Source organism: Sphaerodactylus townsendi, linkage group LG02, assembly GCF_021028975.2.
Source record: "Sphaerodactylus townsendi isolate TG3544 linkage group LG02, MPM_Stown_v2.3, whole genome shotgun sequence".
Lineage (NCBI taxonomy): Eukaryota > Metazoa > Chordata > Lepidosauria > Squamata > Sphaerodactylidae > Sphaerodactylus > Sphaerodactylus townsendi.
Window position 1 is genome coordinate 94,570,794 of NC_059426.1, and position 25,586 is coordinate 94,596,379.

General features: G+C 43.5%; 1 protein-coding gene across 1 annotated transcript in view; it reads left to right on the forward strand.

Moving 5' to 3' along the window:
- The first annotated feature begins 338 nt into the window (after positions 1-338).
- CCDC73 (coiled-coil domain containing 73) overlaps positions 339-25,586 on the forward strand; it is a 56,552-nt gene continuing 31,304 nt past the window's right edge. Inside the window, exons 1-5 of the mRNA XM_048484583.1 lie at positions 339-470; positions 12,519-12,590; positions 13,641-13,712; positions 15,936-15,971; positions 16,997-17,071. Of these exons, the coding sequence (XP_048340540.1) occupies positions 339-470; positions 12,519-12,590; positions 13,641-13,712; positions 15,936-15,971; positions 16,997-17,071 (387 nt within the window). The remainder of the gene's footprint in view (positions 471-12,518; positions 12,591-13,640; positions 13,713-15,935; positions 15,972-16,996; positions 17,072-25,586) is intronic.

Below are 25,586 nucleotides of genomic sequence, written 5' to 3' on the forward strand. Positions count from 1 at the left end.
CTGCAAAAACTCAATTTAGAAGTACTACAGCAGTCGATTGGGATTGTAACAGCAGCTGGGGGGGGAGGGGCTGTTGCCTTCCTTACCTAAAATGGCCCTAGGGAGTAATATCAGCCCAGTTGTGGAGCTGCATGTGCAAGCTTCATCTGGGGCAAATGAAATCCCCAGGACCACTTTAGGTCAGGAAACCAATCCAGAGGAAGGGGCGGCAAGATCGTCCCCAGTCCTGATTCAGTTATTTTGCAGACTTTACATATTAACACTCCGTATTGAATTTTTTAAAGTAAAAACTTATGAAATCATGTACATATTTTCAAATTTTAGATAAATTTTCTGAAATGGATGAAGATTTAAATAAAGAAGCAGCTGCATACACTTTACAGAACTCCTCAGAAGCTTTGCTTTCTATTCAGCGATTAGATTTCAAAACGAGTTTTCTGGAAGTAGTTGAAGAATTGCGTATGAGAAGAGTAAGTACATTGACATATTCATTTATAGATGTTTAACTTGTCTTGTTTCTGTAGCTCAAAGCAGATGGTTTTCAAATTTAATACAATAAGGGTAGTGGGCAATATCTTGCATATCTTTTTAAAAATAATTTTTATTATTTCTACATTTGTATAACATACAAAAGCTACATGAACAAAAGTTAGAAAATCCCATATAACAAAATTTAAAAAATTTAATTTAAAAAATAATAGAAAAGGATCTTAACCATTACAAAAGAATTTGCAATATCAAAGAGCTTTACAAACCATGGCTGTTTCCTCACAAGTCACCTAAAATGTTTGAAAAATGTATTAGATCCTCCCCCCCCCCATAACATTTTTGTCCACACTCACCCCGTGAAATGATTCCTGGCCACCATTTTCTGTCCCCCCCCTACACACACACCACAGTGTGTTGGCAAATCGGTGCTTCTAGGCTCCTGCAGGCGCATACTGCGATTCCCTGCATCTTCTGTAGTGCATGCTGTGAAGATTAACCAAATTGCAAAAATGCTCTGGAATGCTCTGAAAACAGGACAAGGGGTGGGGGGGTTTGCAGGCAATGAGTGATCTCACAAAGTGGCAAATGAAGCCTGTTAAAAAACATTTCAACCACAGAATCGTTTGAAAAGGGGATTTATTTAAAACATTTTAAAGCTGCAATTAAAACATTTTGGAGTAAAAACAATTTGGAAATCCTTGGAGGAAACATTTTATTTCCTGCCTCAAAATGTTATAAAATTTCTATGTGGAAAGGGCCAATTATTCATTTGTAATAATATATAACTTCTCATTAACCTTATATTTTAGCAGTAAACCTATAGCAATTTATTCTTCAGGCAGTGTCTTGCATATCAATCTTTCTCTTTGTATTGGGATCCCAGCCAAATAACTTCCACTCATACCTCCTGCTCTTGTAAGGGGGTTTACTTTCTGAGTTCCTTTGTTTTTCCTGGGGGAACCTTGTCTTTCTGCTTCTACCGTGGATGGTTATGCTTTCCCAAGTTCATCCTCTCTTGATCCTGCCTCATACATTCAAGTTTTAATGCACATATGTTCTTACTATAATGCCACTCAATAAGCCTCACTCTTGATGGTAGTGGGTGAAGAAGTCCCTGGTAATGACTGTACAAAAAAGTAACAACTGAAGTGGCTGTATGACTCCACTGTCCTTTCCTGACAAAAGAGAACTGTTTGTGGAAACTGTCTTCAGCATGCTGGTCATCTTGCTACAGTGGTTCTGGATGTGCAAAAGGTAATAAGTCCCTGAATATCAAATTGATTGATTTTTCAAAAGGAATGGACCTTGAATCTAGTCAGAAAGTTTTTGCGGCATTCATCATATTTATACCAATCTGTTCAGATCCCAGCCTATTAATTTTGTCGCCTGAAATCATCCCCCCCAAATTAATTAAATTCATTACCTCTAAAAGTGAATCCATAGTGGAAGTGACAGACGGGACATTCTCATGATGGTACCTGGTCTTTGGAATACCCTTTCCCTTGAGGCTTGCCTGGCGCCCACTTTTACATTCATGCCAAAACATATATTTTTACCCAGGCTTTTAATTAGTGGTTTTATCTTTTTAGCTTCTTAATAGTCTGCTTCTGGTCTGAGGTCTGTTTTATGGATAGTTTTTAAACAGCTAGTTTATAGCTGATTATGTCATTGGACATTTTTCAATGGCTTATTGTTTTTATACTGATAACTTATTTTAAGTATAAGCTTTCTTGAACAGGACTCTGATGAGGCATAGAAATTTCTTAAAATAAATGAATAATCGGTGTCAAGGCAGTATCATCTACATTCAAACAATGTTATAGATATCTATGTGATTACTGTATCCAGTAGTAAGACAAGTAAGTAAGTAGCAGTAAGTAGTAAGTACACTGTGTGTTTTTTTCTAATGGAATAGTCTATATATTTACAGCCAGTTACATTGCTCTGTGGCTTGAAGGAGCTATATTTAATTTTTCCTAATTATCATTCATGTTTTTAAAAAAGGCTTATTGATACACTAGCCACCTGTACAGTTTAACATTTTGCTTCTGTTTTGCTCTGTTATCAGAGGTTATAGATTTGTGACATGACATATTCGTCACAAGTAACCTTTCTTCCTTTAAGTCATGCTACACTGGGCATTGAACTTTAGAAATGTTCTCTAAGTCCTTAAAAGTTTTACTTCAGCAGCTAGTTTATGTAGGGCATCCTAAAACAGACTATAACAGTCTGGAAGTCTAGGAACTATTTGATTGAACAGCATGAAGAAATGGATTTTGCAATTTCGTAGGAGGTGGATTATGAGTTTGAAAAAGATAGTAAAAGTATCTAGTTTTGGCTGCTTGGATGTAAGCCAGCTGTACTCTGTTCCTAAATCTGTTCAGGGTCAAGAATCAGGGGGGCTTGACCAATGCACAGCCTATCTTGTAAAACTACAGCCTGAAGCAAGCATTTTACAAAAGGCTTGACACTTTCTAAAGGTTATAACGAGTAAATAAACCATCCAATGACTCCTCGTTTATTGTTATGGTGGTGTTTTTGTACTAACACTTAAATCCTTGTAGTCCTAAGGCAGCTAATAAAATATCAACACTTTCAAAGGTTGTTTTCTTGTTACCCTCTTAAAATTATATATAGTCTCTTTTCCTGAACAGAATGTTTTCTTTTTAATCAATATGTAAAGATTGAATGGCATAAGTTTTAAAAAAACTTCCAGTCAGGCAGAATAAAACAAGTACCGGTAATTGGGGTGAGCTGAGCAATGTGTAAAATATTGATGAATAGTCTTTTTGTTAGAGATTTACTTTTCAATTTAGTATTTTTAGAATGTATTTTTCTACTTCTATTAGTATTATTTTCAACCTCTGTGGGCTGCTTTCAAACTCCTTTATTTAAAAAACCCCTTAAAATACACAGTTTCTTACGCTCAGCTGTTTTATTATTAATACAATAGTTTACATTATGTAGATTCAGTTTACCCATATATTCTTGCCACAGAATACCTATGCTTCAGCGGTCTTTAGAGCCACTGGTATTGGTAGATTCCATCTTGGATTAGATAAGAAAAGAGATGTATGGAGCAGGGGGTAGTAGTGAGTCTCCTTAATGTATCAGGGAACTACTCCATGGAACCCTGAGCATACAAGGCAATAGACATGGCTAAGCTTCCTTTTGCCAGGCACATACTCAGGGAGAAAAAAACAGGGCCACTCCTGCTGCAGCATTCACATTCTTCCCTCTGTGGTTTATTCAGCAGAATGTCATGGATAGGGAAATGGTTGCTGGTCTTCACCAAAAAGACTGTGGGAGATGTCTACATACCAGAAATGGAGTTTGCCTAGCCTCTCAGCTAAACATTTCTCAAGTGGGATTTTAGAGACGCAGAACAGCATATCATTGGAAAGAGGCAAGGGACAACAGAGTAACACAATAATATGATAGAAAATATTTAACCCATATCAGTGCATACTATGTGTTGAGGTCCAGCTGCAGAAGTATCTGAGAATGACAAGAATATCCACCTTTACAGAAGTGAAGATATAGTTCAAAGATGAGTGTAAACTTTAGGGTCATCAGATATTTATATGTGTGTTGCCCATAAAATACATGCTAACTCCCAAAAAGGGTTAAAAAAATCAGATTTCAACAAATTCTGTACTGCCTTAGTTGTAGGCCTGGTGGAACAGTTCAGTTTTACATGCCGTATGGAACTGAGTTGATGTCCTGGAGAGATCTGATGCCTGCTGACAAGGCACTCCACCATGCAGGAGCCGGGATCGAAAAGCTGTATATCTTTGGGGCTGAGGACCACCAGTATGTTACTGTTGGAGGACCATAGGGTCCTATGTGGGCAGTATGGGAAGATGCAGTCCCAAAGATATGACGATCCCAGATCTCTCAAGGCCTTGAAGTTTGGCACCAAAACCTTGAAAACAATCTGAAATTCAACCAGTAACCAGTTCAGGCGGTGGAGGATATGTCTTATATGTCCCCTCACTGGTGTTTCAGTGAGTACTCTCATCACTGTGTTTATTTTTATTTATTTATTTATTTATTTATTATTTGATTTAGTATACCGCCCTATCCCCAAAGGGCTCAGGGCGGTGAACAATATAAAAGCATATATAAACATAAACATATAAAAGTTTAAAATTTATATTCTAAAACAGTATCCCACGAACCCATATGCAACCCTCCCAAGAAGAATGATGGGTCCCGATGATGTTAGGGACCCTATACAGCAGGGGGGAGGATGAAAGCAGGGCACCCTCAGCGGCTGGTCTCTCCGAAGGCCCGGTGGAACAATTCGGTCTTGCAGGCCCTACGGAACTCTCCAAGGTCCCGCAGGGCCCGGACAACTGGTGGTAGAGTGTTCCACCAGGCAGGGGCCAGAGCCGTAAAGGCCCTGGCCCGAGTGGAGGCCAGCCGCATCATTGAGGGGCCAGGGATCTCCAGAAGACCAGCAACTTTTGGTGAAGACCAGCAACCATTTCCCTCCAGCAGAGGTCGACTCGGGACATATGGGGTAATGCGGTCCCGAAGGTGTTCTGGACCAGTTGCAGTTTGTGGAGCAGTCTCAAGTGAAGTCCAGCATAGAGTAAGTTACAGTAATCTAGCCTGGCGATGACTGTCACATGCATCACTGTGTCTAGGTCTGAGCGAGACAGATAAAGGGACTACTGTCTAGCTGGAGGAGATGGAAAAAGCCAATCTGGCTGTATGTGTGACCTGGGCCTCCATAGACAAGAAGACTCCAGGATCACAACCAGGCTTTTTGCAAATATTAAAACCTCACCTTCTAAATATGGCAGTTGGAATCCCTCTTCTGGCACACCTTGTACCAGCCACAGGAACTCCATCTTTGCTGGATTTAGTTTCAATCTGCTCTGGGGTAACCACCCTGCCATAGCCTCCAGACACTAAGTCAAAAATCCGGGATGGTGGTTAGCTGGCCCTCCATCAACAGAGGAAACTAGGTGTCATCCACATATTGGTAGCAACCCAGGCCAAAGCTCTGAATCAGCTGTGGCTGGGGTCGTATATAGATGTAAATAACATTGAGGACAGACTGCCCCCTAGGAACCCCACATATAAGGGGGCATCACTGGGACACCTATCTCCTAATGCTACCTGCTGTCGCAGAGAAATTAGACCAGCCATTCCAAGGCTGTTCCCTGCACTCTGGTAATGGCGAGGTGGTGGGTCAAGAGATCATAATGGACTGTGTCAAATGTTGCAGTGAAGTCTAAAAGCACCAGCAGCGCTGACCCGCCTTGATCTAGCTCAGGGGTCGGCAACCTTTAACACCCAAAGAGCCATTTGGACCCGTTTTCCACGGAAAAGAAAACACTTGGAGCTGCAAATACTTTTTGACATTTAAAATGAAGATAAAACTGTATATATTGTTTTTTTACCTTTATGCTTTGTATAAACAATGATAGTGCGTTGCTTATGAAATCCATGAAGTGCTACAGAGAAAATTATATTTTATTTATGTAAAGAACAGATTTTGAACATTTTGAACTCTCAAAAAAATAATAACAGACCTCCATGTCTGCCATGGAGGGTGGACTCGACAGCCATATTCCTCACTGAGCATGGCCCCCGCCCTGGTCCCAAAAGCCACAGTTTCTGAGAATCTACCCCCAAATATCCTGGGATTTGCCCGCTGGGAGTTGGCAACCCATGACAACCATGGCTGAGGATGATCCTGGCCTTCCTCCCACCATCTACAAGCTTACCCTCCACTGGCTTATTCTGAAGTAAACCTTCCAAGATCCATGTGCAAGGCTTTCCCCGTGTGCTCCTGCCCTCCTTGGCAATGCAGAAGCAAACAATTCCCACCTCCCCATCAAACAGCCCCGATGAGTGCAACCTTGCAAGGCTGCAGGTAATAATTCCTTTAAAACCTGACATTGTCTTTCTCACCAGGCTGCCATCTGCCAGGAAAGCCCCTGGAGCTCAGTGGGGCTGCTGGGGGGGGGGGGTCTACAACCCAAGGTGGCGCTGCTGGGGTCCCCCATGTGGTCCCACCCCCCCAGGGGAGGGGGAAATTAGGCCACCCAAAACAGGGTCGACCCCTGACCCCTCCATTCAAGGGGGGCAGACTGAGGTTAGGATTGCGCTGAATATTTGCGCTCCTGCAACTCCCTCCCGTTTCCCGCCCTTCAACGCTCACCTGTTCAAGAGGATCCACCAGCGGTGCTCCACCACTCCCCTGCGCCGTCATCACCAACATCAGCCGACCAGGCAGCTGGGACAGGGAAGCCGGAAGTGGCTTGGGATAGCCATCTCAGGCTGTGCCTCTCTAGGAACAGGGACTCTTTCTCATTAACCCTTAGGGCAACTCTCCGAAGGAGGCTGAGAGGACCCAAGCCACGCAGAGCCGCAGTACAAGGACAAAAGAGCCACATGCAGCTCCGGAGCCTCAAGTTGCAGACCCCTGATCTAGCTGAAGATGGAGCTCGTCTGTGCTTGTGACCAGCATGGTCTTGATCCCGTGGCCTGGACAGAAGCTGGACTGGAAGGGATCCAAGCCTGATGTGTCATCCAAGAATGCCTGCAGCTGCTCTGCCACCGCTCTTTCAACCACCTTGTCCAGAAACAACAAACTCGCGTCTGGGCGGTAGTTGGATGGATCCAGAGATGGAGCCAAAGATGGCTTTTAAAAGAGCAATCATACCACTGCCTTCTTTAGCCTCCCAGGGAAAACAGCAGCAAAACAGAGGGAAGAGGTCAGACCGGAAGGCACAGCTCACACAGTCGGGGCAGACCTGTAACTACATGCCCAACTTGCCACAAAAGAACATGACCCCGTACAGGCAATTTAGATCTTTCTCAGCTTCCCTAGTATCAGCACTATTCATGTATACCAGAGCAGGGAGGACAAAAGACAAAGCCTTAGCAGAGTAGGAAGGCACACCTAAAGCATACCAAAGTCACAGGCTGTTGTCCCATATGTGGCATGGGTCAATCATGCTGTCCTGTAGCCTTCCATGTAGCACCATCCTGCCCCATAGGTGGCTTTGTATGAAATATTACAAAATAAAGAATAGTTTTTATAGGCATTCATGAACTTTCATCATTATGTAATGTTTTGTAGACTTTTTAATGAAATAAAAAGCAGCCTGAAGAGGCTGTGATCAGAAGTGAAAGAACAATGGGGAGAACAAGTCTTTACCTATGGCCATTTTTTTGTCAAAATCTGTTTCTGTAGCTGCTATTTCTGCTGTGGGAGGAAAGATATGAGTACGCTTAGTATTTTCTACAAAACTTTTATTAATAATGTATCATGTTTCCACTTTTCATTAATGTGTGCTTTAGTGGTTACACGTTTTAACAGCATCTATATATATAAAAAGCTAACCATCCGTTTGTTGGTGACTCCCTAACACCGAAACGGCTGGACGGATCACCCCAAAATTTTCACATGACGTTCCTCCCTGTTCTGGGCAGGTAATCGGACCTTCAAATCGCTGAAAGTCCATACCTGAGCCAGGTAAAACATCTTTTTCCTGGCGCACCAGGCCATGAAGCTGGCTGTGTTTAACTGTCACCCTTAGAATGTTTGTGCAGCATGTCTGTGGCCTGAGGCCTTAGTATGAGGGCTTAGAATGTTCATGCAGATGGGCAGAGATGAGCAGTGAAAACAGTAAATAGGTAATACTGGTAGGTAATACGAGTGGAAGTGAAACACATACACACTTTGCCGTGTGAGACGTCAGGTGGGGTTCCCCCCCCCCCCACACACATGCAGGTAACTTTCACTCTCTATGCCTCACCCACTACTACCACACAACACACATACTCTCATACACATCCAGCTCATCCTCACACACCTCACTCTGTCCTCCCTCACATCCAACCACCACTTACCCACTTCCTCACCCATATTCGCCACAGCTCTCTTTTACTAAAAGCGAGCTGGAGTTTGCCTTTTTCTTCTAAGAAAATCCGCGGGGTGGGGGTGAACCAACACTACTGGCTCCGCTTCTTTTGCACGTGGCCCTTTAAAAACCCAGGTAGCTGACCTCGATCTGAGCACCTCACCACCCTGCCTCTGCTGCCTGACTGGAATAGCCTGCTTGCCCCAGTTCTGCCTTACCCAAGCCAGGACTGTGCATGTCAACCAGCCTCATGGACAGCGGGATTCGCACTCTGGACAGTTCCGTTGTGGAATGGAAAGGGTTACCTTATACTAAAAACCAAGACAGCACCATATAATAATGTGAATTGAAAAGGGAAAGAGGGATTCCATTTGACCACCCCAAAAGAGGAAGAGGAAGAGGAGTAGTTTGGATTTATATCCCCCCTTTCTCTCCTGTTGGAGACTCAAAGGTGCTTACAACCTCCTTGCCCTTCACCCCTCACAACAAACACCCTGTGAGGTGGGTGGGGCTGAGAGAGCTCCGAAAATCTGTGACTATCCCAAGGTCACACAACTGGTGTGTGTGGGAGTGCACAGGCTAATCTGAATTCCCCAGATAAGCCTCCACAACTCAAGCTGCAGAGCTGGGAATCAAACCCAGTTCCTCCAGATCAGAGTGCACCTGCTCTTAGCCACTATGCCACTGCTGCTCCCAAAAGGATCATTGAACTTGCCTGGACATCTGTGTGGGTTGCGGACTGTGATGAGAAGGACAATTGCCACAGCAACGCGTGGCCGTGCCCCGCTAGTTTGTAAATAAATTGTTTGACAGCATACTCCCCATTTAATGAAAAGTCATAGGGTAATCAAAGTAATTGGCTTTTGTCCCTGATGGGAAAATATTAGAAGATGCATCTAGATTCAAGGTTTACAGATAATCATAGGAAAACTATTTTGTTGTGTCTACAGAATATTTCTTACTTAAAAATATGGAGAAATGTTTAATCAGTTTTTACATTTTCTTGTCTGTCTATTTTACCTAGTATGTTGATAACAATTATACAACCACATTTTGCATTTTTGTCACACCAACCCAGGCCTGGACCTGGATGGCCAGGTCTAACCTGATCTTTTCAGGTCTTAGAAGCTAAGCATGGTTTGTTTTTGGTTAGTATTTGGATGGGAAACCACCAAGGAATACCAGGGTCATTTTTTATGCAGAGGAAAGCAATGGCAAACCACCTCTGTTAGTCTCTTGCTTTGAAAACCCTCCTGGATTGTCATAAATTGGCTGCAACTTGACGGCACTTTATAAATACATAAAAGCCACAAAGTAATGTCAAATGTATCTTTAGTATTTGTGTTATTTAAAAGGTAAAGGTCATTCCCTGTGCAAACACTGGGTCATTATTGATGTTTACTAGGCAGGCTATATTTATGGGGTAGTTTGCCATTGCCTTCCCAAGTCATCTATACTTTACGCCCAGCAAGCGTACTCATTTTACCAGCCTTGTAACTATGGAAGGCTAAGTCATCCTTGAGCCGGCTACCTAAAACTGACTTCGGTCAGGATCAAACTCAGATCATGAACAGAGCTTTGACTGCAATACTGCAGCTTACTGCTCTGTACCATTGCGCTCTTTTTGTTATATTGCAACATGAGAAAAAATAGTAGAATCAAAGAGTTGGAAGAGACCACAAGGGCCATCGAGTCCAACCCCCTGCCATGTAGGAATACACAATCAAAGCACCCCTGACAGAGGGCCATCCAACCCTCCAAAGGAGATTCCACCAGAGGCGTAGCAAGGGGGAAAAGTGCCCAGTGCACTGGTGTGTCCTCCGCTCCCGCCCTGCTCCCGCCCTGGAACGTCCCCACAGGGGCATTTGCCTGGTGTGTCGTGCCCCCCCGCCCCCTTGGAGCTACACCTCTGGACTCCACCATACTCCAAGGCAGTGTATTCCACTGTTGAACAGCCCTTACTTCCAAGAAGTTCTTCCTAATGTTTAGGTGGAATCTCCTTTCCTGCACCTTGAATCCATTATTTCTTGCCTAGAGTATGGAACAGCAGAAAATAAGCTTGTTTCATCTTCAACATGACATCCCTTCAAATATTTAAACATGGCTATCATGTCACCCCTTAACTTTCTCTTCCCCAGGCTAAACATACCTATCTTCCTAAGCCACTCCTCATAGGGAATGGAATCCAAACTTTTTACCATTTTGATCACCTTCCTCTGGACCCATTCCACTTCGTCAATATCCTTCTTGAATTGTGGTGCCCAGTATTCCAAGTGAGGTCTGACCAATGCCAAATAGAGTGGTACTATTATATCCCTTGATCTAGACACTATACTCCTATTGATGCAGCCCATAATTGCATTGGCTTTCTTAGCTGCCACATCACACTGCTGACTCACGTTCAGTTTGTGGTCTACTAAGACTCCCATATCCCTTTCACAATTTCCTCCTGGCTCAGCACTTGTTTCCTTTTGGGAAAAGATCAAGGCAGAAAAGGTGTTGAGTAGTTCTTCCTTGTCACCACCCCCTGTTAGCATTTTGCCATTTTCTCCACTCAGTTATCTTATGTCCTTTTATTTCCTTTTGCTACAGACATAACAAAAAAGCCTTTAAAATTGTTTTTAACTTCTCTGGCAACACTGAGTACATTCTGCACTTTACCTTTTCTGACTTTCTTCCTGTGCAGCCTGGCTATTTATTTCAATTCTTCTTTGGTGATTCTCCCCTTTTCCATTTCTTGCACATGTCCCTTTTGAATCTTAGCTCAGTTGAAAGTTCTTTAGACCTCCAACCGGGTTTCCTTAGACACCTTCCATTTTTCCTCCTCATTGGAACTGTTTGAAATTGTGTCTTCAAGATATCACTTTTAAGAAAATCTCATCCATCAGGCACTCTTTTCTCTTTAATATTATTAACCACGGGATCACCCTCAGAAGTTTCCTAAGTTTACTAAAATCAGCTTTCTTAAAGTCTAGTGTATGTGGCTGACTATGCTTGGCATCCCCAATCTACTGTGTAACAAACTCCAGGAGAACATGGTCACTTCCACCTAAGGATCCTACCAAACCAGGTTACCATTGTTGATTAGGAGCAGATCTAAAATAGCCTCTGTTTTCTCTTCCACCTTCTGAACTTTAAAACTGAACTTCAGCTGAGAATTTATAAAGGATTAACTCTTAGGTCTGCTATAATATCCACAGTCTTGGTTTCAAAGCTATATGATAGCCCTAAGCAGCCACAAGAGGACAGTCAGTAGGCAGGCTGGGAATGATGGTGAGTAGAAAGGCTGATGGAGATTCAGCCCATTGATTGATTGTAAATCTACTCAGAGCTGCTCTGTGAAACTACTCTATAGGACCGTGGTGGTGAACCTTTGGCACTCCAGATATTATGGACTACAATTCCCATCAGCCCCTGCCAGCATGGCCAATTAGCCATGCTGGCAGGGGATGATGGGAATTGTAGTTCATAACATCTGGAGTGCCAAAGGTTCGCCACCACTGCTATAGGAGATGGAACCTCTCACTTTATTGATGGCATTTGTATTCCCATCAGATGCACTACAGCAGGCATGTTCCCGAACTTTGCCTTGCTATTAAATTCCTAGGTGGCTGCTGTGTCCAGGACTGACTTTCTTATTATGCCTAATGCATGGCGAGTTGGTTATCTAGAAACAACTGTCCATCTTTCTAATCTTAATAATTGTTTCATTGGTCACTCATTGAAAGTTCTCTTCCCATAGGTTGCATTGCAGAAGCCAGTTATTCCTCCAAATAGGTTTGTCAATAAGGACATACAAAGCTTACAACAAATATCCTTATCAACTATTAGATTCCAGACTATATTAAAGGTTTTTGGCTATATTTTGCCTGGGACCTCCACTGCCAATCCATATTGTCAGGCTCATTTCTGTTAAGAGCTTCAAGACTAATGCTAGTTTCCCGAGACATCTGAATGCAGGTATGTGGTTTAAGCAGAATTAGTTTCCCCCCACAAAGCTAATTCTAAACAAAGACTGAACTATTGCATATACTGAGATGTTTGAAAAACCAGAAGAGTATCAATTAACAAATAATTAACAGTAGTTCTTTAAAACAAACCATTTTAAAAAGACAACAGATTCATTTTTGCTTTTGAAACTAGGAGGCAGAAATTCATTATGAGAAGCAAATTAGCAACTTTGTTATTGAAAAACAGGAACTTGTATGGCAACAGGTAGGTATTTTTTAATAATAAGGTATAGTAGAAGATTCGTATAATTTAAGTGATGGGATTAACTGTAAAGATAAGGAAAATCTGTTTTCTGATCTGATCTATGCACATACTTTCTTAAGTGCTTCTAAAGTTTAGTGGAAACAATGACTATTTATGCACGTGGTTTGCTTTGCAATAGGTGCATATACCCTTTGGGTTGGATTTTCTGTAACACGCACATTTTCCCCTCTCCTGAACTCACTCGCCTAAAATTAGAGAATCTCCACAGTTTCTGAAACCTCTGAAAGCATGACTTTTTCTCTCACTTCACAGGGAAAGTGGAGAAAAATAGCATGCATTTGGCTTGCATCCAGTTTCCTTACTCCTCCCTGCCCTCCCCCACGGACACTGCAGCGGGAGAATCTCTTTTAAACAAAAGAACATGGGAAAAACCTGCGAAGGTGACAGCCATGGGACAGGCACTGCATGCATAAAGGGCCATTGTATGTCCACAGAAGTTTTTAATATATGAAAATGTTAAAGGATTTTGAAGCCTTTGTTTAAAAGAGATGTTAAATATGGCAGAATAACAGTCTACCCTTGGTGAGTGATTTGTTCTGTCAAAACAAAGCATGGAGAAGGTTTATACTATCTGTTTGACCCTAACCAGAAATACTTGTGTCACTGCTTCACATCACAATGATACTGTGATAGTTTTTTAAAAGGTAATTTTAAACCAAGTTGATATAGACATTAATTTAAAGTGCATAAGGTGTTAAAGTGAAAAAAGTTGTAAAACAACAATAATATTTTCTTTATCTGAATTTGTGTAGTTAATCCTCTATAGAAAACATTATTTTTCATTGTACTGTCAGATCAATGATTTTGGTATTTGACTGCAAGATGGTTAGTATTCTGTGCCCTTTGTAATAATTATTTCTAAAACTGATACTGAAAATACCAACTGAAATATTTTATTAAGATATTAGCCTATAGTAGTATCTTACAAAAAGTTAGATGGGTGAAGATCCATCTTGCTCTTCTGTAATTTAAATTACTGTTATTACATAGGAAGCTCTTCAATATCAGATTGAAACATTAAAAAAGCAGCATTCAGAAGCCATGATAGCCTTTAAAAAACAGGTGAGATTCCTTTTCTTTGCAGTAATAATGACAGTTATGTATAGGTGAATTCAATTTACATGACAAGTGTTAATGATAACATTAAGATATCAGTATTAAATTAAAAAATATCTGTACAAAAAAACTTATGTTTTTTGTAGTTACATATATTTTAATATTTGTCATTCTAGTTCAGACAGATAATTAAGCTGAAGTGTTTGCTATTAAACTGATTTAGACTCTTTTGAAGTATCTGGAATTAAATAGTTTAGATTGTGGTAATTCAGTTTAATTGTGCCATTCTGTGATAGATCCTTTGCATGTTAATACTTATGGAAACAGCTTTTACTTTATGGGGCTTTTGAGATTGCACCCCCTGCCCCCGGCAAGAATGTTACAGCTGGCCAGCATGGCCAAGGCTAGCAATAATACTTTATTGCTAGCCTAGGCCATACTGGCCCAGCCATAATGGCTAATAGGTAGCATGAATGAGTTTTGTCGCAGGAGATAGCTTCTCTGTTTCTTTTTAAAAAATAGGGTAATGAGCAGTCCCATATGTTAGAATGGAAACTCCATATAAATATAAAATAAATAAAAATACATGAAAAATGCCACAATGCCAGGTTATTCCTGTGTGATAGGAACTGTGCTTGCCACTTTTATGCTATTTTTTTACATTCCCATCTTTCTGTGAAATGGTGCTGCCAGTGAAATTAACGACAACAACCAAAAGACCAGAAAGTGGCCTGGGCAAAGGATTGTTAACTTCTTGGTGGGGTCTTTAATTTTCCTGGAATCACACTTAATCACACTACAGATATCCTGAATGAAACTGTAGCTTTGGAGGGTGGCATGGATGGAAATTATCTCTGCTGAGCTCCCTCCAGTCCCCAAAATCTGTGCTCCTTAGGTCCCATCCCCCATATCCAGGAATTTCTTATGCCAGAGTTGATACCGGTGCATGGTTGATTTTAACAGCATTCTTCAGCACTAGCATATGGACTTGCCAGTAGGATATTGTCATTTCCACACAGGTTATTTGCCTTGGGTTCAGTACTGTTGGAAAGTGGTTCTTTTCTTGCTTCTCCAGAGTGTCATGATGCTTTTGTGAGCCTCCTGGGGCTTTCCTGCTTTTGGAAAAGACTGCAGCAAAATCTGGAAGGCCTCTATGTGGGTGGGAGATTCTGGATTTCCCCTCTCCCATGCACACAACAGCCATTTTCCCCACAGTGTTTATTTCCTTCCTCTGTCACCAGGGGCCTTTCTTTCTTTTTCTAATTGGCAAATGGATATCATTATATCAATAGAACACTATGTGTAACTCCTTTGGAGTTGTGGGGCATCCAGAATGGAGTCTGAAAGGTGGGCTATAGGACAGTATACCGCATTGAAGTCCTACCCTTCCTCAAACTCTATCCTTCTCAGGCTCCATCCCCAAAATCTTCAGGTGTTTCCCAATCTGCAGCTGGTAACCCTAGTTGTTTTTAAAGATTTTTGGCTGAAAGCCATCTAGTGAAAATGCTCTATCTCAGTGATGGCAAACCTTTTCGAGACCGAGTACCCAAACTGCAACCCAAAACCCATTTATTTATCGTAAAGTGCCAACATGGCAATTTAACCTGAATACTGAGGTTTTAGTTTAGAAAAAGGGTTGGCTCAGAGGCGTGCGTTACTCGGGAGTAAGCTTGCTGGTAGGTGGCTTTGCTTTGAAGCAACCATGTCACTTTTTGAGCGGGTGAATCATGACCCTAGGAGGGTTTACTCAGAAGCAAGCCCCATTGCCAGCAACTGAGCTTACTCCCAGGTAAAGGATTGTGCTTTAGTTCTTTGCATGAAAAACAGCGCTTAACAGGGTTACCTGTACTGCTTACGCAAAACTAGGTCTTAGGTTTAAGGCTAATAATCGAGCATAGCAGCCCAGGCCAGCCTAGATGTGTGTGCGGGGGAGGTGCGATTCCCCCACATGATGAACTCTGTGTGTGCCCACAGAGAGGGCTCTGAGTGCCACCTCTGGCACCCGTGCCATAGGTTCGCCATCACTGATCTATCTGGACCCAGGTTTCCATTCCCTTCATAATAACTTAGTGAGGAGGGAGGTCTCAACTTCTCTTCATTTCCAAGGTAACTTCAAGGAAGAGAATTTTTTGGTTTCATTGACTTCATGTGTAAAAAAATAATTGTAATATGTTGCATATGTCCTTTGAACATACTTTAAAAATCTCTTTCTTGCTTTTGGAATCCAAGTTTCAAGCAAGAATATTTGCTACTGAAGAAGAAAAGGTAATGCATATATTTGTTGTATGGTTTGTTTTTTTCAATTAATTGGTACTCAATATCTGGCTAGAATCCAAAATGCTGTGTGTATGGAATCCTGAGTATTCATGACAGTTTTTCTTCTCCTTCTTTCTGGTAGCTTCCCTCAATCCTCACCCACCCACAAACACAGTGGAAAATCTTCATCAAGGCTACACTCACACAGGGAAAGGGGGATTTGGGAAAGGGTTTCAAGGAAAACAGCACCTGGGGCTTAAAGAAGGGATAGGAGGGGAGCAAAGACAGACAGGAAGAGGACCCAATCGCAAGGTTCCCGAGTGAGCTTGCTCCTGGCTCAAGCAACCCAGGGAACCAATGATGGGAAGGGCAACCTCCTTAAAAGAAGCCAGAGTCTGAGGCCAGGGAGGTAGTTGCAGGACTTCTCCTTACTGACCAAGGAACATTCCAGCTAGGGCACGGGAGGGATCTGCTTCCACCTCTTCTGACCCTTCTGAGGCCAGTGGCAACTTGGCTGAGCTGGCAGAACCCACCTGCCAAGTCCATGTGGTTGAAGTTAGGGCAGTGGAGTCACCCCCCCCCCATGCCATTGGAGCCTTTTGCACAGCTAAAGTACTGCTGGTAAAAGATGACCACATGGCAATTTTACCAAGTTCCCTCTCTGCATTTCAGCCGCCACAAGACCGTGTGACTGTTTGTCTATGCAGGTCCTTGCAACCACCAGTGTCAGCTTTTCTAAGGTTTCAGAGGGTTTTCTGGGGGCAGAAAAGATCTGCATCTGTTAGAGCCTTTTCACTAATATTTTGTCAGATCCAACTCATAATGTCTGCCAACTGAGGATTCACCTGAAATACCTGTCGTGAGCAAGTTAGTTCATAAATATTCACATCACAATAACTCTGTTAATCTTTAAAGTACAAGAAGGCTCCTTTTTATTTTCCTGCAAGGTTGACATAGCTATCCCTGTAGGAATTGGCTGAGAAATGTTTGTCATTATAAATTTCCTCCTAATAAAAACTGCTGTCTCTTTGAAGGGGAGGTATCTACTTGCTGAAGAATCAAAAGAAAGAGAAATTCAAGGACTGAAAGAAACATTAAAAATGTTGCAGGTAACTTTATACATTTATGGCAAAATATGTACATAGTAGCCATCCAGCTGTGATTAACTAAGTAAAATAAGCTGCATTCTCTGTTGCTGGAGAGAGGCAATGGAGAAAGGAAATCATAATATAAAACCTTGCTTCTTCCATGCAGCTGCTTGATGGATCCAGACTTCATTTTTAAAAGTGAGGTCATTAAGTTGGTCTAGCGAATAGCATATGCAGCAACCACTTGTATGTACAGTTTATCATTGACTAAAAATTGTGCCCAGAAGTTGGCATCCATAGTTCCATAGTACCAGTGCTGTACAGGGAAAATTCTGGCAGATGCTCCTTGTACCAGTTTTAGTTTTTGAGGATTCTTCAAAGGCAGCTCTATGCAGAATGCCTGTGCAGGAATCTAATTTGGATTTTAGAAAGGAATGCATAACAGTAGTCAGGCCAGGTTGACAAATAGTACTATGCTTCAGTGTTTGAAATTATCCAGATCATTTTCTTTCCAAGGCAGTAGTACTATTCAGTGAAATGGAGCCCTAAGACCTGGAGTAATTTCAGTACTTTGGATCTGCCCTATGTTCCAATTCAAAGACTATTGATTTCACTGGAGGGATCTACTTGTACTGACCTTTTGATCTGTAGATTTGATTATCATAAACCCATTAAACTCATTTCTTCTTTCTCTATACTTTATGTTCTGGCAAATTGGTAACTTGGGTGATAACCTGACTGGAGGTTATCCAAACAAAGAATATTCATTGATTTAACTAAATCCCTGATAAGCAGCATTACCATCTACTCTGTCAGAATCCTGCTGATGTAAAGCCCCTGGAACAGTCAAACAGACTCTGCTGTGAAGTCAAAATGGTCTTTAGAAACTGCAGTTGTAGTTAGTGACTGTATGCAATCAATTAATGCTCATTATGTTCTCTATTTGCTTTATTTGCTGTGTTTTGGGGCTGCACATTCAGTGAATGCTTGCATCTGCGGTCTTCCAAATAATGTTCCTCCCACAGCTGTCAGGACTTTTCGGTTTCTAAAAGGTTTTTTTGGGGGAGGGGGAGCTTTTAAGTCAGACTAGTCAGGTTGTCCACTGTGCTTGTCCTTGGGGCTCTCCAAGGTCTTAATCCTAGTATCTGCTACTTGAGGGCCTTTTGTTGGGTGTATTGGTTAATATAGCAGAGTTTTGCCCCGTCATGGAAGCACGATGCTGAGTGCTGTAAAAGCAGTATTTCCAAGAAGTACATTGCAAAAGGTAAAACTTACATTTATTCAAGTAGATTCTGTATACATTCTTGTTTGCAGTGGAAAGAAAGTTAGAAATTCTAATCTAAAGAATATACTTGCCTATACAAGTGGCCACCTATTGTGGCATGTGAGTGCAAGGTATGGGGTATTTGCATCTGCCTCCATGCAAATCCATGTGGAGAGAGAACAAAGAGCAATGGCTACTGAGTCAGAAGGAGGAGAGCTCAGAGGACAACTCCCAGGTACAGACAAAGAGAGAAGAACACTTATATACTTATAACACTTATATACAAGAAATAACACTTATATACTTAGAGAGATTTAGCGCCCCCCCCCCCCCCATGTTTAGGTATCCTAAGTCGCTGTCTCCAACACTTTTAACTGTATATGTCTAGAACTGAACTTGGAAGTTAACAGGTACTCCGCCTCCGACCTATGGCCCTTCACTTGAGGGGGGAGAGGGACTTCATCCTGAAGTACCATATATACTCATGTATAAGTCGAATTTTTCAGCACATTTTTAATGCTGAAAAAGCTCCCCTCGACTTATATGCGGGTCATTAAAATTGTTTTGTGTTTTTACTTTGCCGGCCAGCAGGGGGCGCAGTTTTTACGCTAGAGGCACCAAAATTTCAGGGTACCCTCAGAAGACACTCATGATGATACCAGCCAAGTTTGGTAAAGTTTGGTTCAGGGGGTCCAAAGTTATGGACCCCCAAAGGAGGTGCCCCATTCCCCATTGTTTTCAATGGGAGCTATTAGTAATAGGACTACCCTTTTGAGGGTCCATAACTTTGGACCCTCTGAGCCAAACTTAACCAAACCTGGCTGGTCTCATCAGGAGAGTCTCTTTATGATACCAGCCAGGTTTGGAGAAGTTTGGGTCAGGGGATCCAAAGTTATTGATCCCCAAAGGGGTGCCCCATCCCCCATTGTTTACAATGGAAGCTAATAGTAGATTTTCCATTTCTGATAATATCCCTCTTAAAATCTAAGTTGGGTTACATTTGGACATACAGATGATGATGAGGAATCCAGTTTTGAAGGATTTTAACTCTTGTGTTTTAGCTTGGTTGCTGATTGAGCTAAGGTTTTTGTACTTTTAAAGTTATTGTTGATACCATATTGTTCTTGTTGACCCTCTTTTCCACTTACAGAGCCAGTTTACTGTTTTTCTTTGAAATAACTATTCAAAAACATTTAACCTACTGATGCCTCAATTGATGTAATTTTATTGGTATCTATTTTTATTTTTGAAATTTACCAGCAGCTGCTGCATTTCCCACCCTCGACTTATACGCAAGTCAATAAGTTTTCCCAGCTTTTTGTGGTAAAATTAGGTGCCTCGACTTATATGCGGGTCGACTTATACACGAGTATATATGGTAAATTGATTTAATCTCAATGGCAAGAATGAAACTTGCCTATATATTTAGTTTTTTCTTTCAAAGCCATTCACCCTAAAAAATTCCTAGAGTTATTCTAATTGAAGATATTTCTCAGACAGTTTTGCTTCTGCCCTAAGTTTAAAATAGGACATTTTTAGGGGAAATGCTTTGGAGGAAACAAGCATACACACCAGAGGCAGAGCGAGGGGAAACTCTGCCCAGGGTGTGTGTACACCCTGCACCCCTGCTGTGGCGCCGCCCACCCCCAGAATGCCCCCGCCGCGATCCCTCCGCGGCCTGGCCACATCTCCACCATGGCTCCACCTGGGGTGTTGCACCCCACCCTGCCTCGTTGGCACTATGCTTCTGATACACACAAGACTATTCTAATTTCTTCCTTGTTAAAACTCACCCATACTTTTGCAAAACCTTTAAGACACACCTTAAACTTTAAGTACAAAAGAATTTTACAAAGGCTTTTTGCTGTTCTAAATTATTCACAGTGCCTTTTCATGATGCAACAATGGGAAATTTTATCTGTCATTAATATTGTGCTGATTATTCTGTTCTCATTAACTTTATAAATAGCTTAGTTATTTGATGTCATTCTCTGTTTATTTAATAATCTGGTTGCTGCTGAGATTATTTTAAAAGCAAATGAAATTCCTTCACATTGCTGACCTTCTGTACAAAAGGCTGAAAGGATTTGTTATGCCCTGTTCAGTTCATGACACAGCACAAGTGATATATAGTGTACTTCATGGTCTGCTGAGCATGATACATGGACTGAAAGAGTAATAAACGCTCCCTTGCTTTTCTGAACTAACATAAACTGGGGGAAATTATCATCTAATGATGGAATCTGATTTAAATTCACCACAACAAAGACATTCAAAGCTCTGCTAATATTTCAGCCAGTTCACTTGCTCAGATAAGAATATATGTGGGCTCTTCACTTGTGTAAGCCATACAGTTTAACATCAGAAGTTTCTTAAGATCACCTCTTGCTTTCTCTGAAGGTAGAAATTTTCATGTTTATTGAACAAGAGCCACAAAATCATGTGAGGTTTCTATTCTCATGGTATGTTGCTCATGTGAGTGGATTGCTTACATGCAACTATCCTGGAGATGGATCGTCAAAACTTTTTAAATAGGAAAAAGTAACTGTACTAAAATTAATCCTATCTGCTCTACTGCAAGCTCCCCAATTCCAGTTTAAGGATTTGAAAAGAGCTCTACAAAGCTGCTGCCTGAACTGAGAAACTTGTTGTCTAAGACCTCCCAGCTTCAATTGTAATGAAATTAAAAGCCAAAGCTCAGGCAACTCCTCCTCCTCCTGCTGGGAAGGCTCAAGAACAGCTGGAGGAGGGGCAGCCTGAGCAGCAAACCCAGCCCAATGCAAGCACCTGCAGTCACCTGTGCTCACAGTGCCGTCCCAGCAGCTGCCTCAACAAATAGTGCCTTTGCGGGACTTCTTTATTTTACCACACCAGCCAGAATTCAGGGTAGTGGAAGGGAACTTGTAGGGGTGAGCCCCGCGAACCCAGCAGAGCCTCAGAAAGAGCGCATGGAATGCCTGTGCCATCTGTGTCCTTCTGGGTGCACACACTCACCCACCCCCCAGACCCCCCGTGAGTCACAGGTCATGAACTACCTGACTCACGGTCACCAGGTGTCCCAGACAAAGGGACAAAGGGGCTCCTGCCCCCAGGTATGGATTAGACCCAGACACGAGCGTTTCCTCCCGCATGTAGGCAACCCCATGATGTCATGTATCATATGATATTCTCCCGCTCTCCCGCTCTCCCGCTCTCCCGCCTCCCATACACACCCCTATTGTAAACCCTAATAAAAGGTGCCAGGGACTAGCACACAGCAGAGTTTCCAGATCCACGGATCCCGCTTCCTGCTGCTGGCTCTCTCCACCGGATGATATCACCGCGTCTCGCCTCTTCCTTGCGACCCCTGCGGGCCAACTTCATGCTGGTGCCGAAACCCGGGAATCTCCAACCTCCGCCCGCTTACCGTTGCCTGGAATAGGCCCCCTCGGTGCACCGTCGTCCGCTGGATCTGCTCATCCTCGGACCCGCGTTCTAGGACCCTCTCGTCTGACGAACCACCGGTAAGTATGGGAGCTTGCCAAAGCACTGCTTATGACAAGCACGTCCGCGAGCTGAAAACGCTGACGAAAAGCGCCAGAGTCCCAGTAAAGAAAAGGGATCTGCGCAAATTGGTTGGGGAGATTGATAGGCAATGTCCATAGTACCCAGAAAGGGGGACGTTGAATCTTAAGGATTGGGAAAGCATCAGGCGCACTCTGCACGAGGAGCCTCGCGCGCCGATGCCACTGCTACTGACGTGGAGACAATGCTTTGTCGCCATCGGTCTGCAGGTCTGTGGTCTCTCTGCCATAGATGTCCCTCCTTTCTTTTTTTTTTTAAATAAAATTTATTGAAATGTTAAAAAAAGAGGTGGTTTACACAGATATGTAACAAAAACTTATATCATATTTCGTTACAATACCACACAAATATCTAACATTATAACTCATTTTATACAACAAAATTAAAGGACTTCCTTGCTGTACTTCAGGAGTAATTTTCCTTTGATTATTCATTAATCCTTCCTTAATGGATAAGTTCTTTGATCAACTTCAATAGTATTGTTACATTCTTAAGTGCTTTATACATTTGTATTTAACCCTTTCAATCTATCTTTAAACTTCTAAGATTAATTAATCTATTACATATCTATTTCCTAATTTCAAATATAAAAAGTGTTGATGTGTTTAAAAGAAACATTCAAAATTAATTGTTATTCTTATTAATATTTTTAAATTAAAAAATTGTGTACATAAAATATATATGTCAAACTATAACAAAATAGGACATCACGTTCTTAGAGCGCCTTTGCTTACAGAGTGACAAAGAAAATAAACCCTTCCCTTAATCTATGGGGTTTGTCTATTCAGCGCGTTGTATAGACAGTCTGATTTTTAGTGATTTCATTGTGGCAAAGAGGAACAATTTCGACCCTTCACCTGCAATTTCACCCCCGGAATATTTTCTCTCCGCTAAGCCTGACACCTGTCCTCCTCCTGTTTCGCTTGCTACCTTGCCTCATTCAAACTCTCCCGCTTGCGCCCTTGCGGCTCGACCGCCTCCTCCTCTTGCTCCGCCTTCTTCTCCGCTCCCCCTTCCATTTCTGAAGCCACCGCACCTCCGTCAGCGCCACATAATGGCGCGCGTTTCAAAACTCTAGCAGAGCGCATTAACCACGATCTGCTGAAGAAAGAAACGCTGACGGAAGACGAATCCGACATTTTAGCCCTATGCCCCGTCCACTTCACTGATCATGATGATGGCAATGAGGTGGCATTCAGCGGATCGTCAAGTATCGCCCCATAGGCTATAATGTTCTCAACGAACTCCATAAAGCAATACGGGACATGGGGATTACAAGCCCCTACGTGAGAGGCATGCTGGAAGCGGTCATGCGGAATCACCTAATGGTTCCGGAAGATTGGAAAACAACCTTCCACATTCTCTTGAACCCTGCGCAATATGTAGTCTGGGAAAGTGAGTTCCGCCAACAGTGCATAGGTAAAGGAGCAGCCTCCGGTGGTGCCTATACCGCGGAGCAGCTCTATGGTTGTGGGGACTTCACCAATCCCAACACGCAGATCGTCCTACTGGAGGCCACCCTTACGGTCGCCTCTGATTGCGCTTACAGAGCATTCCTAAAGGTACCTAATACCGGACGACCATCCCAGAGCTTCTCCAATATCCGGCAGAAGCCCCAGGAGCCTTATGCGGAATTCCTGAACAGGCTCCAGGAAGCCCTAAGGAGACGATAACGATGTGGCCAAAACCAAACTCCTCATGCTCCTTGCTAAGGAGAACGCCTCCGCCGAGTGCCGCAGAGCGATCACGGGCCTAGGGAAGAACCCTGAACTGGCCGACATGCTCAAAGCTTGCCAGGATATCAGATCTTCTGCCCATCAGGCCAGTCTCCTAGCCGCAGCACTCTCTTCCACCAGAGGACAGCCCCCAGGCGAGTGCTTCAATTGCGGCAAGCAGGGACACTTCTGGAAGGATTGTAGGTCGCCCGGTGGGGGGGCCTACAACCCTGACGGAGGAGGGTCCGCCTCCAGAAGGCGAGGATCCCCAAGAAAGCCCCAAACCAGATGCCCTGTGTGCCAGAAAGGCTTTCACTGGAAGAGCGAGTGCAAGTCAGGAAACTCGCACCCGGGCCTCTCCCCGGCCCAGGAGCAAAGAGGGGAGTACTGAAACGGCTCCAAAAGCTGAAGCCTGCATTGCAAACACCCCGACCTTCTAATGGTATCTCTCTCACTTGTACCCAACCTCTTTCTCTCAAGTTCCCCCACGAAATCCTCATCGCTCCAACTCAATACAGCAATCCCATTCCCCCAGAAGCCATCGGATTGGTCTTGCCTAAGGCCTCCGCCGCTGAGCAGGGATGGTTTGTTATTCCAGGGGTCATTTACTCCACACACCAGGGAGCCATTCACGTCCAGGTGTGGACAAACATCCCGCAGGAACTGCCCAGTGGAATCAGCTGCGCCCAGCTGATCCTCTTGCCCCACGCGCTGCCTGCTGCCAATTCAATAAAGGCCACGAGCCCAGGTAATCATCACGGAGCAGCCGGCACCACCGTAGCTTAGCCCGGTTCGGAGGCGGCCCATCGGTAGCTCCACGTCCATAATTTCGGAGCTCACCACAGAGGTGTCCATTCCAAGGGGGCTAATGTAGTGGACACGAGAAGCGCCGGCAGTAGTAACCGTCATCAGAGCAGCCGAGTGGCCTGATCAGTGGCCAACCGAGGCTTGCCCACGCATCTGGGGGGTGGGGGGAAAGCAGACCGCGAGATGAAGCATCCGCCCGCTCACAGTCAGCAGCCCGGGACTTGAGCGGCAGGTCACAGTCCGCCCCATTGTCTTGGATATCCACGTTAACTTGTGGGGAAGGGATCTTATGAGCCAGATCAAAACGACCTTAGTTTGGGATGGATAAGCCCACTCCCACCACTCTTCCTCTCACATGGATCACCGAGACCCCCGTTTGGGTGGAACAATGGCCGCTGCCCAGAGAAAAGCTGGCTGCCATGCACCAGCTCGTGGGAGAACAGCTAGCAGCCGGCCACATTGAGATCTCCACCTCCCCATGGAACACGCCTGTATTTGTGATCAAGAAAAAGAGTGGCCGATGGCGGCTGCTCCAGGACTTGAGAGCAGTAAATGCGTGCATTCAGCCCATGGGCCCTCCTCAGCGCGATCCTCCCAGCCCTGACTGCGTTCCCTCTCTACATCAGAGCTCCTGCTCTGAAGCTTTTTCCTTTTCCCTCTCCTTCTAATTTTCAACCAGCAAAGGCGGGAGGGCCAGCTGGCTAGCTAGCCCTCCCTGGATTAAAATCTGGGCCCGTCTTGGTACCGCAGCACTTCCAAGACAGGCCCCAGGTTAAAAAGAGGTTACCACCATTATGCCCCTAATAACAAGCCTGTTTGGTTTGTGGTTGCCCAGCGCCCTGGCAGCTTTATCAGTACCATGTTAAAGGCCGAGGCTTGCAGCTTCTCGCCCTTACAGGAGTGGTTTCGGTGAACCTGCTATCCCAAGAGATGCCAGCTGCAATTCAAACATCCGAGCACCACCTTTAGATCAGCCTCTGCGGTCATGGTAAGTACACCTACTCTACGATGAAACGTCTTCCTGCCTTTTGTTCTAAGAACTGACCCCTATCTATGTAACTGCCTTCCTTTACAAATGCGTTTTCTTCTGTGCAAATGCCCTCGAAGCTCATTGTTCTGCAGAAATTAAGTATGCATACCCACAATCCCTTAAGGGTCCGCCGGCCTCCCAGGAGTCTCGGACCAT